General features: G+C 43.5%; 6 protein-coding genes across 6 annotated transcripts; 4 read left to right on the forward strand and 2 right to left on the reverse strand.

The window, feature by feature from the left end:
• Window positions 1–308: 308 nt before the first annotated feature.
• L199_007204 (uncharacterized protein) lies at window positions 309–2,965 on the reverse strand (the record flags this gene model as incomplete). The annotated part of the gene is made up of 9 exons (XM_064892899.1): window positions 309–822; window positions 884–1,262; window positions 1,316–1,379; window positions 1,449–1,697; window positions 1,777–1,833; window positions 1,896–1,951; window positions 2,058–2,150; window positions 2,302–2,462; window positions 2,610–2,965. The coding sequence occupies 9 exons, from the start codon at window positions 2,963–2,965 to the stop codon at window positions 309–311; spliced, it is 1,929 nt and encodes a 642-aa protein (XP_064748971.1).
• A 918-nt stretch (window positions 2,966–3,883) lies between these two features.
• L199_007205 (uncharacterized protein) lies at window positions 3,884–4,219 on the forward strand (the record flags this gene model as incomplete). The annotated part of the gene is made up of 1 exon (XM_064892900.1): window positions 3,884–4,219. One exon carries the CDS (start codon window positions 3,884–3,886, stop codon window positions 4,217–4,219), a length of 336 nt encoding a protein of 111 aa, XP_064748972.1.
• Window positions 4,220–4,796: 577 nt separating this feature from the next.
• On the reverse strand, window positions 4,797–6,153 carry L199_007206 (uncharacterized protein; the record flags this gene model as incomplete). The annotated part of the gene is made up of 2 exons (XM_064892901.1): window positions 4,797–6,019; window positions 6,096–6,153. 2 exons carry the CDS (start codon window positions 6,151–6,153, stop codon window positions 4,797–4,799), a joined length of 1,281 nt encoding a protein of 426 aa, XP_064748973.1.
• Window positions 6,154–6,855: 702 nt separating this feature from the next.
• On the forward strand, window positions 6,856–8,371 carry L199_007207 (ATP phosphoribosyltransferase; the record flags this gene model as incomplete). Its single annotated transcript, XM_064892902.1, has 3 exons — window positions 6,856–7,130; window positions 7,399–7,763; window positions 7,974–8,371. The coding sequence occupies 3 exons, from the start codon at window positions 6,856–6,858 to the stop codon at window positions 8,369–8,371; spliced, it is 1,038 nt and encodes a 345-aa protein (XP_064748974.1).
• Window positions 8,372–9,181: 810 nt separating this feature from the next.
• Window positions 9,182–12,313, forward strand: L199_007208 (uncharacterized protein; the record flags this gene model as incomplete). The annotated part of the gene is made up of 12 exons (XM_064892903.1): window positions 9,182–9,291; window positions 9,474–9,574; window positions 9,656–9,744; window positions 9,832–9,919; window positions 10,030–10,140; window positions 10,227–10,286; window positions 10,355–10,556; window positions 10,622–10,730; window positions 10,797–10,853; window positions 10,907–10,966; window positions 11,028–11,057; window positions 11,117–12,313. 12 exons carry the CDS (start codon window positions 9,182–9,184, stop codon window positions 12,311–12,313), a joined length of 2,214 nt encoding a protein of 737 aa, XP_064748975.1.
• A 637-nt stretch (window positions 12,314–12,950) lies between these two features.
• L199_007209 (uncharacterized protein) lies at window positions 12,951–16,042 on the forward strand (the record flags this gene model as incomplete). Its single annotated transcript, XM_064892904.1, has 6 exons — window positions 12,951–13,580; window positions 13,677–14,520; window positions 14,588–15,171; window positions 15,245–15,730; window positions 15,814–15,915; window positions 15,992–16,042. 6 exons carry the CDS (start codon window positions 12,951–12,953, stop codon window positions 16,040–16,042), a joined length of 2,697 nt encoding a protein of 898 aa, XP_064748976.1.
• Window positions 16,043–16,176: the final 134 nt, after the last annotated feature.

The raw sequence follows: 16,176 nt of genomic DNA on the forward strand, positions 1-16,176 counted from the left end.
GCATAGAGCGTTGTTTGACAGTGTTAGACTTATTACTCTATGCTGTTATTTCGACTGGTAGATATGCTTGCTTTATACACCGCATGGTAGAATGGAAGGAACATGAAGTGCCTTCGGGACGCCATGACTATTGGTTGTCCATGCTGTTTTCATCGTACTGATACCATCATATACAAGATGCATGGTTTGTCACGGTATTATATTAGGTAGGCACAAATTATAAACAGCAATACACGAAACGACCTGTTTCTTGCTGATCACTCTTCTCGACTATTCACAACCAAGTGTATCAGGCAGCAGCTGGAATTTTAAGCATCCCTGCTCTCCTTCTTCTGCCAAAGTCTGGCAGCATGTAAAAATCCACCACCAATATTGCCAGGTCTGTATCGTTCATGCCTCGCGGAAGAGTATCGGTTCTTGCGAAGTTGATCTTTACTTTCTTCTTGGGTCACACCCAATCTACTATGCTCTTGCGAGCGTTGTTGGCTCGGAAGGAGTATGACAGGTCCAAGAGCGTCTGAATCGAGATAATGCGTAGGAGCGGGAGCAGCCTCACTCACGATGGTATGTCTCGTTGTCAAGGTGAGATTGATTGGAATGGATCCGGTATGAGTAAGATGAGTACCAACTCGAAGTTTCTTCTTATATTCTTTTGAGGGTAAGTCATATTCAGTCCATTCATCATCTTCAGTTTTATTATCCTCGGGTTTGGCGGTATATGGATCCAAAGGCTCGCATAGGAATATAGTCGTCAATCTGAATTCGAGCATCGAGCGATAAGATTCGAAAGTACTATCGAAAGAAGGAAAATGGTCGTCTGGGCTAAAGGAGTGAAAACGGTTAATTGAAGACGATCTGAAGGGTCCACTTTCAATCAACTCACATAGTTACCTCCAACTGGAACTGATATACATCTTTACCAACTTCATCATTCATCTCGATATCATATCTCGATTGACCATAACCCAGTGGGAATCGACTATCGGAAAGACTGTAAGACATGGACCTGTGCAATTTACTATCTCTCATATTTTCCAATTCTCTTTTACTGGGAAGTTGAAGCATGTTGAGTGGTGGACCAAATCTCCGTCTATTCTTCATCCCATTAGATCCTAATAACGCGTCGTACTCGTCATTCGAATCGATAAAGTTGTATGCCCAGGTCACATTCCTTTGGGTACCGGCTCCGACTTGAAGATATGCAGGGTATTCACTTCCATTGCCCGTCCTGGTGAGTGTAAACTTCAAAGTGATATTTCGACCTGACAGGTTATGATCATCAGTACAAGCAACATGTATAGGCATTTTTGCTTACCTTGGATGATTTCTGTGATATTCGATCCGACTTGAAGGTGAAAATTGGCCATATTGCCTTTATCCTGTCAATCACCAGGAAATCAGCTTTATGTTGATACAACATTAAGACTGCCAATCCACACTTGACTCACGCAATCCGGTGCGTTCGGACCGTATCTGCCTCGTCCAAACTTTCGGTCCAAATCATCTTGTTCTTCCCCGGTCTGGATCCTATTAGTGTCAAGATCGATATCGGTTGACCAGTGATCATCACCATGTTTCTTGGGGCTTGACTTGATGTGAGGGATAAAACCTGTTCTACCTGCTGGGATATCCAGGGTGGTACCATTCGACAGGTGAATGAGGTGATAATATTCCATCAAAGTCTCTGTATTGAGAAGCTATCGGTGTAGTCGGAATAAGCTTGGCACAGAATGAGATCTCTCAATTGATAATAGGTGAAAAGAACATTCCACTCACATGATCTCCGTTACCGCCTGACATGAATCCACGACCGTGCTTCTCAACAGGTGGGAACTGGAAGAGAAACGAATCATCAGACTCAAGCTCATATACCAAGTATGGTTCATGTTGCTCACATTGGTATTTGGGACTTGTACCACAAAAGCGTGTATCTCATTAACTTTGGTTGCATCTGCGAGTAGTGCCGAATGGTGTAAGTTAGCATATCGTGCCTTTATTCCACTCTTTTCAGATAGTTTAGATGTCCCGATTTAGCAGTAAGGAGTGGGGTTGCTCACCTTTGGGGGTATAAGGTAACTGTTGCGTAATATCAAATACGACACGTTCGGACCCATGAACATCCCATAGAGATTCATTCTTAATTGCAAGGTCTGTATAGCGATGGCGAAAATTTAGCGTCTGAGTTGCAATTGGAACTGATAATCCAGCAAGTCAAATCTTCCAAGGGATGACAGCCCGGTCCATAACACGGTATGTTCGACCCAATCATCCGAGCTAAATCAGGCGAGGAGGGACACTCACTATACTCTTTCATCTGGAGATTGTACTCATCCCACGGATCTCTACCCATATTCCCACCTACAAAGTAAATATCATTAAAATCGTATTTAGGGTATGCGGTATCATTGAGTTTGGGGAATGTAGGTTTTTTGGGGAAGTCATTGGTATCGAGTGATTTTGACCTATACAAGAGGGACAAATATTGGTTATCAGCCTTCCTAGGTTCACTCTTGATATCCCTCGTCCTTCATACTATGAGGGCCCATGATGTATTTCGAGGATATATGTGTCAAAAGCTGAAAACAATAATATAGAAAGCATATACTCACTTTAACTTCACAATCGCTCTTTCCTTGAACCTCAGTCCTACTTCCCATTTCTCAATGTCTTTACAATCAGACCCGTTGGCTGATAATCTAGTTTCAGCAGGGATAACAGATGAAGGTCTAAGATCAGGTGCTCGGACCCATGATCTAATATCGCATTCCCACTTGATTTCCTTATCTTCGACCCTCTCTATGATACCAGCATCGGTGTCCTCAGCCAGATGGTTGACGGTGACATCAGACGATAAGGTTGTTTGGTCGTTCTGTTTCAATTTCAACAGTGGGATTTGGACTGCTCCCACCCCGAGGCCTAAGCTGACATATGCGAGTAGGAGCAAGGTAATATTGGACCACTTCATCGTTATCGTGAGAAAGTTGATCTATCACACGATAGGAAGACGATGAGGTGAGTAGAAGAATGATTAGTAAAATGAATGAAGGAGAAGAAGGATCATTTGCAACCATGCGATATGATACTTTTATGCTGAGGGGCTCTCTCAGAGTACTCGTATACTCTGTATGTACACTGTCAGTAGGTTTCACTTGTTATCCTCTCTTCTGACTATAGACTTATCAATCCTCCGGCATTATGTCAGAGGAACTACACACAAGGTCGCGGATACAGGCACACACCGTGGCGTTTTTTTTTTTTTTTTTCAAACGGCCCGTACCTGCGTCTGTGAGGTCGTTGAACGGACATTACGATAGTCCGTGGTGTCTCCTAATTTCACTTGGTCTGCTGTCACGTCTGTCTGAGAAGATTTGTGAATACAAGCGATCATGAGGGCTATAGGAATAGTGCAAAGATACAAGGAGAGTTTCTTTCTCTGCGAAATGTACCGTAAGCGTGCGTTTCTTCTGGTCGTTTCATCCTTTCGTCGGAAAATCAGTTTACATTTCATTTTAGCGTTGCCGCCATGACCCTCTGAATAGCCTTTGTGTCACATGTATGCACATAGTCTCAGGATTTTATACGTCAAAGGGTTCTCCAAGTGACCTCAGTGTATAATGCAGCAAATCAAAGGAACAAAACGGCAATGACATCTTTTCTTAGTCGAGATAGAAGTACCAAGTATCTTGTAGGTATCAGGAAGCGTTTTATGGATAACATGGAGTCTTCTATCAATGGAGCTGGCTTTGAGCATACATCGCTGTGGAGATCTGAACTACATATAAAAGACCACATTGAGCCCAATCGGGCTGTCAATCTTGGATGTTACTGCCTATCAACAACCTTCCACATTTCCTCTTGTGACATCGAGTTGATTTGAAACATAATGTCTACCCCAGCCTCCAACTCTAATACCGACGACAACACCCAGACCACCACCGACGGTACCTCGCAAGGTAATGTCCCAGAAAGACAAGACAGCAAAGCTTCTACGGGGAGTTCTTACTGCGCTTCAGAACGGGGACAAGAAGAAATCTGGGACGAAGCAGAATTCACTTTCGAACCTGGTAACATCAGTCATGCTCCGACTTGGGGTACTGACTACAATGAGGTGAGAGATGATCCTGGGCCTGATAATTGGGCAGCATTACAACAGCAACAGCAAGATGCACAACAACAACAACAAGGTGGGGAGAACAGCGCCCAAGGAGGGAATAACTAGATACAGTACCCTTCAATCTCCAATATTGAGTGGCGAACTGCACCGTACTTAGATGAATTCATACACATAAGTATTTCCATTCGTGCAGATTGGTGGCATGTCATGATGATAAGACTAATTAGGTGACTTGTTACATGCATATGATGAAGTGAATTTTGGTCTTGCTTATACTCGTAAAATACAAACAGGCGAAAAACTGGACTGAGGCTACGTTACTTATCTGACATCAAGTCGAATAATCCCAAAGGGTAAAGACGATTTACATACACCGAAGAAAAAGAGTATCCGAAAGAATTCCCTTGAACTAGACTATATATCAGTCACTGAGAGTTAATGATCGAATGATCATCTTCATCCTTGCTTCCTTCTTTCCACCTGCCACGATACTCTTTCTTGGCTCACTATTCATTTCATTATTTCTTCTTCTCATACACCTTTTATACTCTTGCCACCCATTGACTCTACTCTAACCAAAGATCAGAATACCTTTTACGCAACCACATACACAACCTGGATGAACTTTCCTCCTCCATGTTTCCACCGTACTCGCCAGTTCCATGTCTTGTCTCATCCTCAACTAATCCTCAACCACTTCAACTCTCTCTAAATAACTTTCCGGTACCAATCCCACTTTCTCATCTATACCTATAATTTTGCCATTTTGGATATTCACCCATCTAGCAATGACCCAACCTGGATCACCATTCCCTCTTCCTACGAGATTCACCAAATCACCTTCTTGGAGATTCATTTCGCCCGAGCTTAATGCCTGGAACGGATAGGCCGCGCGAAAATATCCTTTGGGCTCTATGGAGGGAGAAAGTGGTTCGAGAATATTGTAAGAGTACGAAGATGTCGAGGCCGAGGGACTAAATCCGGAATCGGATTGAGCAGGTGACGAATAATATTGATCATCCCTTTCATCATCATCTGAAATATCATCTTCGTCGTCGTCATCTTCGAATGTCGGTCTATCATCTTTATCTTGAGTAGATCTGTTTCTCCATCCTCCCAGAAAACCAAATCCACCCCAACCCCCTCCCGCTCCACCTGACGAACTTTCCGCGGGATCACCTTTCCAAGGCCATTTGAACACATTTGAATTTGATTCACTTGCATTTCCTTCATCCTCTATCACACCTCTACCATGAAACCTCTCGTCTGTAGATGGGTATGCGAAATCACGAATGATAACTGAAGGTAAGATGACTTGAAATGATTCAGTAGGAGTATCATCACCCCATGATGATTCCATCATTTGCGATGCGGATACCGATGTTGAAGCAGATGGACCTTGTTCGTTATGTTCAGGTATTGGTAATGTACTTGAATTCTTTGGATCTTCGGAAGGTGCGGTGGAAGTTGACGATTCAGGTAATGTTATATTCGTTCCGAGCATAGATTTAGGCCTGACTTTTGATGATGCCCTCGATCTCGATTTGGAATTCGGTCCTTTAGCCGTAGATGACGAAGCTGATGAAGAAGATACTCTCCTGTTAGATGAGGCTGAGAGAGAACCGGAACGATCCCTGAGAGTAGAGTCGAATTGTGTTGAAGGTGGTCTGGAAGATGCCGGGGAGGCTGGAGCTGGACGGGAAGAAGTGAGTGATGGTGTGGTGGATTGTCTCCTTGATGGAGAGGATTGGGGTGAAGTAAGATCGATTATGCCGGAACGAGAATGAGAAGGAGTGGGCTGTGATGGATGAGGTGATTCGATTGATTTGGAGGGGGATGATGGACCAGCTGAAGGTTTGGGAGGGGAAGTTGTGATTGGATTTTGAGCCGAGGCAGGTGCCGATGCTAAGTTTGATGTAATGGAGAATTGTCAGCTCATACGATCTGCAGCATATTGATACGACTTTGACATGCTACTCACTTGACGGAGTTACATCCTCCTCGATGACTGGTTTCCCCGCAGCTGAATCACCTGACATGATGGACGGATGTCGCAATTTTCCGGGTAATCGAGTATATCCAAGAAGATGGGACAATGTGCCAGACACCTTTTCCGGACGGATAAAGGTCTTCCAGTCAATGAAAGAATGAATCCTAAACCTCGTGTATAAGTGGTTTCCTATTTCGTTGAAAGGGAATTACCAGATTGTGTAGGTCCTTGGGAGGCCAGGTATTTCTAGTGATGTCACACGTATTCTCGATTGCGCGAGCGGTACTTGTCGGTGTTGCGTTCGCTATCTTTGTGTTGGTTGAGCTAAGATGAGAGCTATTCAAGTGCTTATTGCTTGCTTTCTACTCATTGTAAGATCACTCTCTCTCCCTGTGCTTTCTTGTGTTTCAACAAAAGAACGTACAACTTGACAGATATACGCGTATTCAATTCGTGGTGATCTCCCTACCGCATGCCTACCACACACTTCAGGAACAGCTTCTTGCAGGCCTGATCGTGTTTACCCTGAATAAATGTTGAATCGATCAAATGTTGCATGTTGCTGGTTTTCCATCAGAATATCGAAATGATGGACGTCATGAATTGGAAGTGAAATAAAGATATTTTTTCATCTTCCTTTTCATATAGCAATAATTTATAATAAAGTGCACAACAAAAGCGGCTAGACCTGCTGCAACTCATCGAGTCTCTGCCTTTTCATCCTTCCGACAAACATCCGCCCCAAGCCAACATGTCCGGTATCTCTTCGCTCTTACCTTCCACCACCGTCACTCCCCCAGCAACCGAACCATCAGCCATGGGCGGTCGAGCCTCCAAATCCTCATTCGGTGCAGAATCGACCATGTCTTTATTAGTTGATTCATTGAAAGATAGATTGTTGTTCGCTGTACCTAAAAAAGGGAGATTGATGGAAAAAACTTTGGAACTCTTAGCAGGAGCGGATATCAAATATAACAGAGCTCATAGATTGGATGTCGCTTTGGTTCAGAATCATCCTATCGCCTTGTGAGTGCTTCTTGCTTTTTTAAACGATCATGCTCCATCTCTGTAATATAAACAACTTTGATTGATCGTGTAGATCTCTTTTTTCATGATGTTTTGTCAAACTTACTTTTGGCGTATTGCGCACGTTTCTTGATAATCTGTTTGCCGATCTACACCTTTTCTCTCATTACACAACACAACTTGTATTTCTTAATCTACCTATCTACCAGAGTCATACCTGAAACATCATCGAATTTGCAAATCGCTAATCCCCATTTCTCCTACCCAGAGTCTTCCTCCCGGCAGCCGACATCCCACGATTCGTAGCCCTCGGATCAGTCGCATTGGGAATAACAGGCCAGGACGTCATCGCCGAATCTACCCATTCCGAACAGATTGAAGAGCTACTGCAATTAGGATTTGGTAAATGCTCTTTACAAGTTCAAGTACCTGTTACTGGACCTATCCAGACTGTCGAGGGATTATCCGGAGGTCGGATAGCCACCTCTTTTGAAGTTTTAGCTGGCGAGTTGTTCAACGGTAAAGATGGTGTGGACTCGAAGACTGGAAAGCAGACAAAGGTCGAATATGTCGGTGGGAGTGTTGAGGCTGCTTGTGCGTTGGGTATGGCAGATGGTATCGTTGATTTGGTCGGTGAGTGCAAGTTACCTCGATCATGTCACTTAAAGTATCCGATGTGTGTACCCCGTATGACACCCGTCTTATTGTATTGTGTTAACACCGCATAATGATGTGAATGGGAGTCGACAAGACACATCCACTTCTACGTCTATCGTAATCAAGGATGGAATTTGAAATCAAAAAGTGAAGGAATCAATGCTAACCCATCACTTCTCTTTGCAGAATCCGGAGATACCATGCGAGCAGCAGGTCTTCACGCCATCCACACCTTGATGAAATCCGAAGCAGTCCTCATCACATCTAAAACCCCTCACCCGAGCTTGACACCGGATTTGCAATCTTTGATCCCATTGATCAAATCTCGATTCGCCGGTGTATTAGCCTCGAAGAAATACGTTTACGCATCTTACAACATTGAGAGAAAACATCTGGACAAAGCTTTGGTTATCACACCTGGACGAAGGGCTGCTACTGTATCTCCACTAGAGACCGAGGGTTGGGTAGCGGTCTCGTCAATGGTAGAAAGGAAAGAAGTAGCGAAAGTCATGGATGAATTGGAGAAGACTGGTGCGGAGGATATACTTATCTTCGCATTAGACAATTGCAGAGTAGGAGTATAGTACTGCCTTATATATAGAGCTGGATGATCGTAGATCTGCTTATACCATTGACATCATGCATTTCATACAACCGGGGTAGATGTGAGTGTATATGTGGCATAAAAATAGTAGCAGCCATGAGAGTGGGGAAGGGAAGTCACGTGATGAACGGTGGTTACGCTCGGACTCTCGCTTGTACGAGTTAACGTTTGTCTAGGAGTTTGGTGGTTTTTGGATTTAACGTGCATAATCAGAATTTGGATTGGATTGATATATGCGTGCCAAATTGGATCATTGTCGTAACGTCAGATCAGATCAAGTAGAATTAGATAGCTTGGAGAATATAGCAACCTTTCAAAACATCTGAATAGACTATCTTGATAATCATCACACTCCTCGAGAGAAACCCATACGACACACAACGGCCTTTCAGCTCAGCTCACCTTACTTCACGACAGAAGACTAAGAATCAATCCAATCAAACCATCAAATTCGCGTCATCAACTTGATCTGGCATACATCGATACAGTATACGACTAAGGTCCAGTAGTCTTCAAGTGATACATAGGAATCGGGGCTGAGTGAACAGTAGCATATAGAGTAGAAGAATACCAAAACCTGTGGGTCGTCGGCCAGTTTAGATCAATCGTCAGCTCGGTGAGCCGAATCATACTTGTACTCCTACATCAATCAATCTATACTCCTCAGTATCCCGCCTTTGCAAAGTTCTGCAACCATCAGATTGCAGAGCAAAGTTAACGATGGATACTGGTGATTGTCAGAAACAGATTTTACCGTATTTGAACCACCACCCCTCCAATGCCTGACAAAATGCACCCCGGTGTGTTACATCGAAGATTTCTAAATGATCTGTCGACTTCGTTGTTCAGCTTTGTGCTGCCCCTCTTACCGACGAGTGAAGAGTTGAATGTGAAAGAAGAGTGAGTCTAGACTTTCTATGTTTCCTTTCGATTGACCCAGAGATGTACCAAAATCAAAATCGTAACTCCCTGTATTTGGATCAACCACATCATATATACATACCATGAAGTCAAATCAAATAGAATAACAAAATCAATAAGGCCGAAATTGAATCTAATCGTCCTTTTTGTGTTGTGTTTAGAGTACGAGGTCTGATTGAAAAATTGATCAAAACACTCGAACCTTCCGCACGTCTATTGAGCTTTGGAAGTAGTTGTAATTCATTTGGGCTAAGGAATTCAGGTAAGTAGAGTCGAGTTTTCTCTACCCTGCCCCGCGTTGAATGTTCTGTCAATATTGATTATGTTTCTTGTATTTGGGTAGATATGGATCTGGTAGTATTGATCGACGATCCAAACGCTACTATTGAACCTGGAAATTTCGTTGAATCAATGGCTTCCCTTCTCGAACGCGTCAGTACCGAAAGTTCCAAGCACATCCCTGCCTCTAGCATTACCAAGAAAACGATGAATGACTAACGTCATGTTGTTCATTTATAGGAAACAAATTTTAATGTTAAGCCCTTACCAAGAGCTAGAATACCTATACTGAAATTGGAATTAGCCCCTTCACCTGCTCTACCATTTGGTATGTCTTGAATAGCATCGTTTTTGCCCATAATATAATACCAATCTAAATGACGCGACAATCATCTGGGATGTGAGTGGGAGCTGATGATTTGGACTTGGAATTCTCAGGTATCGCTTGTGATATCGGGATTGAGAACAGGTTGGCTATTGAAAATACGAGGTTGTTGTTGACTTATGCTACGATTGATCCTGCTCGAGTCAGGACATTGGTGTTATTCCGTGAGTACCTCAATAATTCCTACAACAGCATGAATATTAAACGTATCTATCAGAAATTTTGCTGATAATGGCATACAACTGTTCAGTCAAAGTCTGGTCAAAGAGACGTAGGATCAACTCACCATACCGAGGTACATTATCTTCATGTAAGTATAATAACCCAATCAACTTGTTCCTCCGTATGGTAGGGACGTTTGTTGACGTGAAATAATAGACGGTTTCACCCTTATGGTACTCTATTACCTCGTGCATGTCAAACAACCCCCGGTATTGCCGAACTTACAACGTATCATGCCCATGAGACCGATGGAAGAAGAAGAAGTCATGCTCGAAGGTAGAAATGTGTATTTCTTTGATGATGTCGAAACACTAAGAAGGGAATGGAGTTCAGTTAATTTCGAAAGTGTTGGAGAACTGTAAGCGAATTTGTGCCCGTAGCTAAATAGTCAACTGATTGATTGCCTTTTGCTCCTTGTTCAAGGCTCATCGACTTCTTCCGCTTCTTCTCACATGATTTCCAATTTAATAATTCTGTACTATCGCTGCGAGCTGGTCAGTTGACGAAAGAGAGTAAAGGTTGGGTTAACGATGTCAGTCTCACCTGGTCGGAATTCACGAGTTGGAGACATTAAATGCTGATTCTCATCCCCTTTTAGATCGATGTCGGAGGGTTGAACGAGATGGCTAGAGACCGCAATAGACTATGTATCGAGGTAAGCTCATTGATCACCAGGACATCGGTATATCAGCTGACCCTAAATTATAGGATCCATTCGAGATTACCTATAATGTTGCTAGAACCGTGACGAAAGACGGACTGTATACGGTACGTCCAGGGCTCGCGATCAATCGATTATGCAGATATTGAATCAGGTTTTTTCTTACAGATCCGAGGAGAATTTATGCGAGCCACTCGAGTAAGTGATCACGTATTCAACTCATTCCCATAAATTGAGCTGACCAACCCATCTTCCAGATCCTTACTCAACGACCGGATCGAGCCGTCCTTGCTCTCGCTGAATTATGTAGAGAAAGAGACGACGACCTACATAGAGCTCCAAGATCCGCCTCTCCCGCTCCTCGAGCTTTGTCTGCCACTCGAGGACAGTTTACCAATCCTCACGTAAACAACGGATATCGAAGTCACTCTCAAGTTCCGTTTGATCGATTCGGTGGAGGACCTATGCTTGATGCGCCTAATGCACGAAGAGGTCAACAGAACGATGACGACTTCCCTGAGTACTCAGCTCAAGATCTGTGGCTCCAGAGTCAAGGATCGAATCTTGGTGGCGTGGGAGGACTGGGATTAGGATTCGATGATCTTGGGCTTAGTGAACGAGGTGGAAGAGGTAGAGACAAGGGTACGAGGGGATTGGAAACTCCCGGAGGTGCTTATAGGGGAGCACCAACGTCTCGAAGATCAGCATCAGCATATGAAGGTGGGAATGGCCCTACGTCAGGAACGATAAGTGCTCCATTGAGTCCTCATCGATTGTATGCCCAACTGGAATTAGGAAAGGGATTACAACCTCACTCATCATCAGCATCGGCTTCCGGTAATAACCCTTCTTCTTCCTCTTCAAGTGCCTGGCCGGGGTATGATCCCAGATTACATGCTAGTCCAGGTATGCCCATGGACAGGATAAGTGGACCTGGACCTTCTCGAATCGGCACTCAAGTTGGTGGAAATGGGAATACCAGAAGTCCCAATTCTGCTCCACCCGCTCCCAATGGTAGATCACAGGGATTACAATTAGGTGGTGTACCAGAAGGTAACCTCGATACTTTACCTGCGTTTAAACCATTCGATTCTACTCCTGCACCTTTGATCCCTCCTCCACCGGGTTCAGTGAAATCTTCAATCAAACCTCCCCCTTCAGTGAGACAATCCCAAAATTCAGCAGTCGCTCAATCGAATAGAAATCTGACAAAGGCGAAAGAACAAGATACCCCTGCAAACTTCATCTCGCCCAGTACGTTACTATCGCCTGCTAATGAGAGTGCCCCTCTACCGGGTGTAGGTGTGGAAAGCTTGACGAATTCATTTGGTCAACTTGGGGTTGGAGTTGGAGTCGGTGCGCCTCCTCCCCCGGCTAAAAGTATAGGTGGGGATGGACCGAAGGTTGTGGGAGAGGGGAACGAACATCCTGATCCTGCTACGCAGAAATTATAGTGGATGCGCGAGAAACACCTATCAGATATATGATGTTAGCTTGGAGTTGATAGATCAGAGTGGTAGCAGGTTATATATTATTAGACAAAAAAAGAAAGGTAGAGTGGAGCGGAACACAGATTCCTCATACAGCGGAACAACAACGACAACAGCAGAAAGAAAAGTAATTTCAATGAAACTTAGCATATGATCTTCTCCCTTTATCATGAACATACGTTATATACATTGAATAAATATATATATACACTTGCATCTTTTTTCCTTATTTCATTTCATTAAAACATCAAACCCATCAAATTATATATAGCATCCTTCTTTCGTCTGCGTCTAACTGGTATGGGAAATCAATTGTATATGCATATGAGATACTGGATTTCAATGGTACGGTACACCATCAAGTACTGGTTGTTAACATGTCGAGTGACTCTGGTTGAATTCGTTCAATCTGTCGCGTGAGTTTTGACTTTTGCGACAACGATTCAACTTATCAGACGTGACGTACTGTTGCGTTATCGTCCATCTCACGATATCATTTTGTGCAATCTCTGATCTCCGATTCTCACTCCTATCAGCTCCTATCATATCCCGAAGCTCCGCGATTATCTGCCCAATGCTAGCCTACTAGTTCGCCCTCAAAATGGCTCCTCCACCTTTATCCCATCATCCCTCAACATCGTCGACTTCTTCTGATGAACCCATCTACATCCCACCTCCCTCGTCCAAAGCTGGACCTGGTCCATCGACTCATAGATACATTCCAAAGCGATCGACCGTTGAACCTGAATCTCTGGTCATTCTAGATGACGATGAAGAGGACGAAGATGAACCGGTATTTGTAGGAACGAAAATAAGCAACCTCGTACAGAAATATAAGTTGAATCATGATGTGTTAGGTGACAGAGTTAGATCGTCGAGTTCCTCTACATCTAGATCACCTTCTGTTGGACCATCCACTGTAGTATCAAATGGCAAATCATCTAAGAAAGAAACCAAAGTGAACTCACGCTCAACCTCAGATACTTCTTCGAGAAAAGGTAAAAGTAAAGGCAAATCGAAGATCAATCAACCTATCACTATTATCGATGATGAGGAAATAGAACGTACACAAGAACAACGACAACCATCCCTACCATTGTTACCTGATTTGGCACTTGTACCTCTACCCGTACCGGACTGGTTGGGTCGGACAGCTATACTGTTACCGTTGGATAATTGCGTGGTATGTAAAATCAGGTTTAAGAAGACTGATTCGGGAGCTGCAAAGTGGGTGAGTATGGGCTGTGCACCTTACATCTTCGTTTATATTCACTTCAATCGGTAAATATGTAAAGTTGAACGATCTTTGGCTGATAATTCGTTTCAGAGACACATATCAACTTGTCGTCCACCGCTTTATCGACCACCCAACCCACCACCTGATCTCAAACACCTAATCAACGAAGGTTTATTGCAAGTTCAATCGAAATCTACTGAACCTACTTCATTGTTGGATCTGCACGTACGTCGATCAGACTCCTTGGAAGATGTTTCTTCGCCAAGTAATAAAGGAAAGAAAAAGTCGCTTTTGGGGTTGAGGAGTTTTACGAGTGTTAAAGCTAGTCATGAGAGGTTGGAAGATGATTGGGAGAAGCAAGTGAGAAGTAGATTGAAGGAATTTATAGGTGATTCAAGTCCACCACGTGAACCTGAAGTCGAACTTGGATCGATACCAAAAACACCTTCACCTAATACTTCTCCAAGTAATAGGAAATTGAAAGGTACAGAAACTCGGAGCGATACAGAGGATGAGATGGACCTGTACCTACCTTCCACACAATCGTTAGGTGAATCTTCTCTAGCTCAAATATACGCCAAACAATCACCTTCTGGTTCCCCTTCTGGTTCACCATCGAGATCACCTATAACACCCGTTGATTCCCCGAATCGTCAATCTGAAGATGAAGATGCAGATTTTGATATACCATTACCACCTTCTTCTCAGAAACGTCAATTTTCCCAAAGGGAGGGCTTGGATTTCTATGAAGATGGAAACGATTTGTCGTGTATGGATGAAAATCCAGAAGAGAAAGGAGAAGGAGAGGGAGAAGGAAGAGTGGGCGATCGGACGAAGAAACCCTTTCGAGGATGGGGAGATCCGCGAGTCGATGGGGATCTCTCCTATGACGAAATCGACAATGACGAACGACTCTTCGCTCTTGGATGGGGAGGTGGGGGAACACCTATCGGAAGAACAGGAGGGTGGACAGGTAAATTCGTATAAATCACAATCTGTAGAGATTGCTTCCACGATTACACCTTCACCTACACCTCAAAGGCTACTTGGTCCCTCATCTATATACTCCACTACACCTACACCTCGAGCTTCAACATCGACGATGCGAAGAAGAGAACAATTTACTACACCCACTCCTGCTCAGATAGTGTATACTATCCCATCAAGCTCACCGGACATCGAAGTGATCCACCAGAATGAAGATGAGGATAATTGGGGCGATGAAGCTGTACTGTCATGGGATGGAGCTGGCGGTGGCAGTAGTCATGAAGAACGAGATAATGAGGATGATGAAGCTATATCTGTATCTTCCGTGGCACCGTCCGAAGCGGGACTTGATGAGGAAGAGGAAGATAAGGAAGAATGGGGCAGGGATGCGTATTTGGAATGGGCCTGGGATGAGGACGATGTCAATGAAGAGGACGAGGCAGAAGGTCTGTCTGCCACTAGTGATGACGAGCACACGCGAGACCCAGATAAAGAAAATGCGGACGAAAATGAGGGGGTCGGAGAACTGGAGACTACGGCTCAGCTGATACAGCGAGGTATGCCAGATTACTCTACATGGGAATTGAAGAAACTTCAAGTAAGTACCTAATTCACTGGATGTCTTTGGGATGCGTGTCAGGTCGAGCTGATTGATTGATGTCGTTTTACAGAAACTGGTGACTGGATATGGATTTCGGACGAGTAATGATCATCAGGCATTAGAAAAGATAGCTATGGAATGTTGGAAAGCCATCAATCCGGCTTTACTTCACCCTGCCGCACATGGCAAACCGAAATCGAAAACGAGCTCGACATCTAGAAAATCTACTGAGAAGGATCAGACTGAGATGGCTGATAGACAAAGTGAAAGAGAAAGGGAATCAAGTATCAGTTCAGCCGATGTGCCTCTCGCTCAAGTGAAATCTAACAAAGGCAAATCGAAGCGAACAGCTATAAATGTTAAAGATAGTCAAGAAGAACCCCTTACATCACCAACACCAACGCAACGTAAAGCCAAAGCGAAAGCTAAGGCCAAAGAGAAGGAGAAAGAGAGGGAGGAACCAAAAGGGAAAACTACATATGAAGCTTTGAGTAAAATGTTTTATAAGTTGATCATGGACGATCACGAATTGTATTTAAGGATATTACGATACGAGGTAAATTCATGTTTCTGTATCTGCCTCGATTGAGTGCTTTGAATTATAGTCATTTGAAGCTGATGAGAGTAATTGTGATGTAGCCAATAAGCTTTGACGAGCTGATAAGTAAATCAATAGCTTCTGGTATAGATAAGGAGAGAAGAGGTTGGAAAAAGGATTTGAAAAGATACCTCGATTTGCAGGTGAGTATGATTTGGAATGCGCTCTTGGGAATTCCTGTAGTGAGATCGGCTTATCATATCATGTTTTACTTTATAGAGCATCTCATTTTTCACTGAAGATCCAACTGGTCAACGAAGAAGACATTGATAAATTTATGATTCACGATTTACGATTCACGGTTTACATCATATCCTATATACCCGACAATTCATTCTAACTCATGTACCAATTTACTCACTGTGTTAATACTATCAAATCATCATCATAATTTCGGATTGTCC

Source organism: Kwoniella botswanensis, chromosome 2 (genome assembly GCF_036426115.1).
Source record: "Kwoniella botswanensis chromosome 2, complete sequence".
In the NCBI taxonomy this organism is placed as follows: Eukaryota; Fungi; Basidiomycota; class Tremellomycetes; order Tremellales; family Cryptococcaceae; genus Kwoniella; species Kwoniella botswanensis.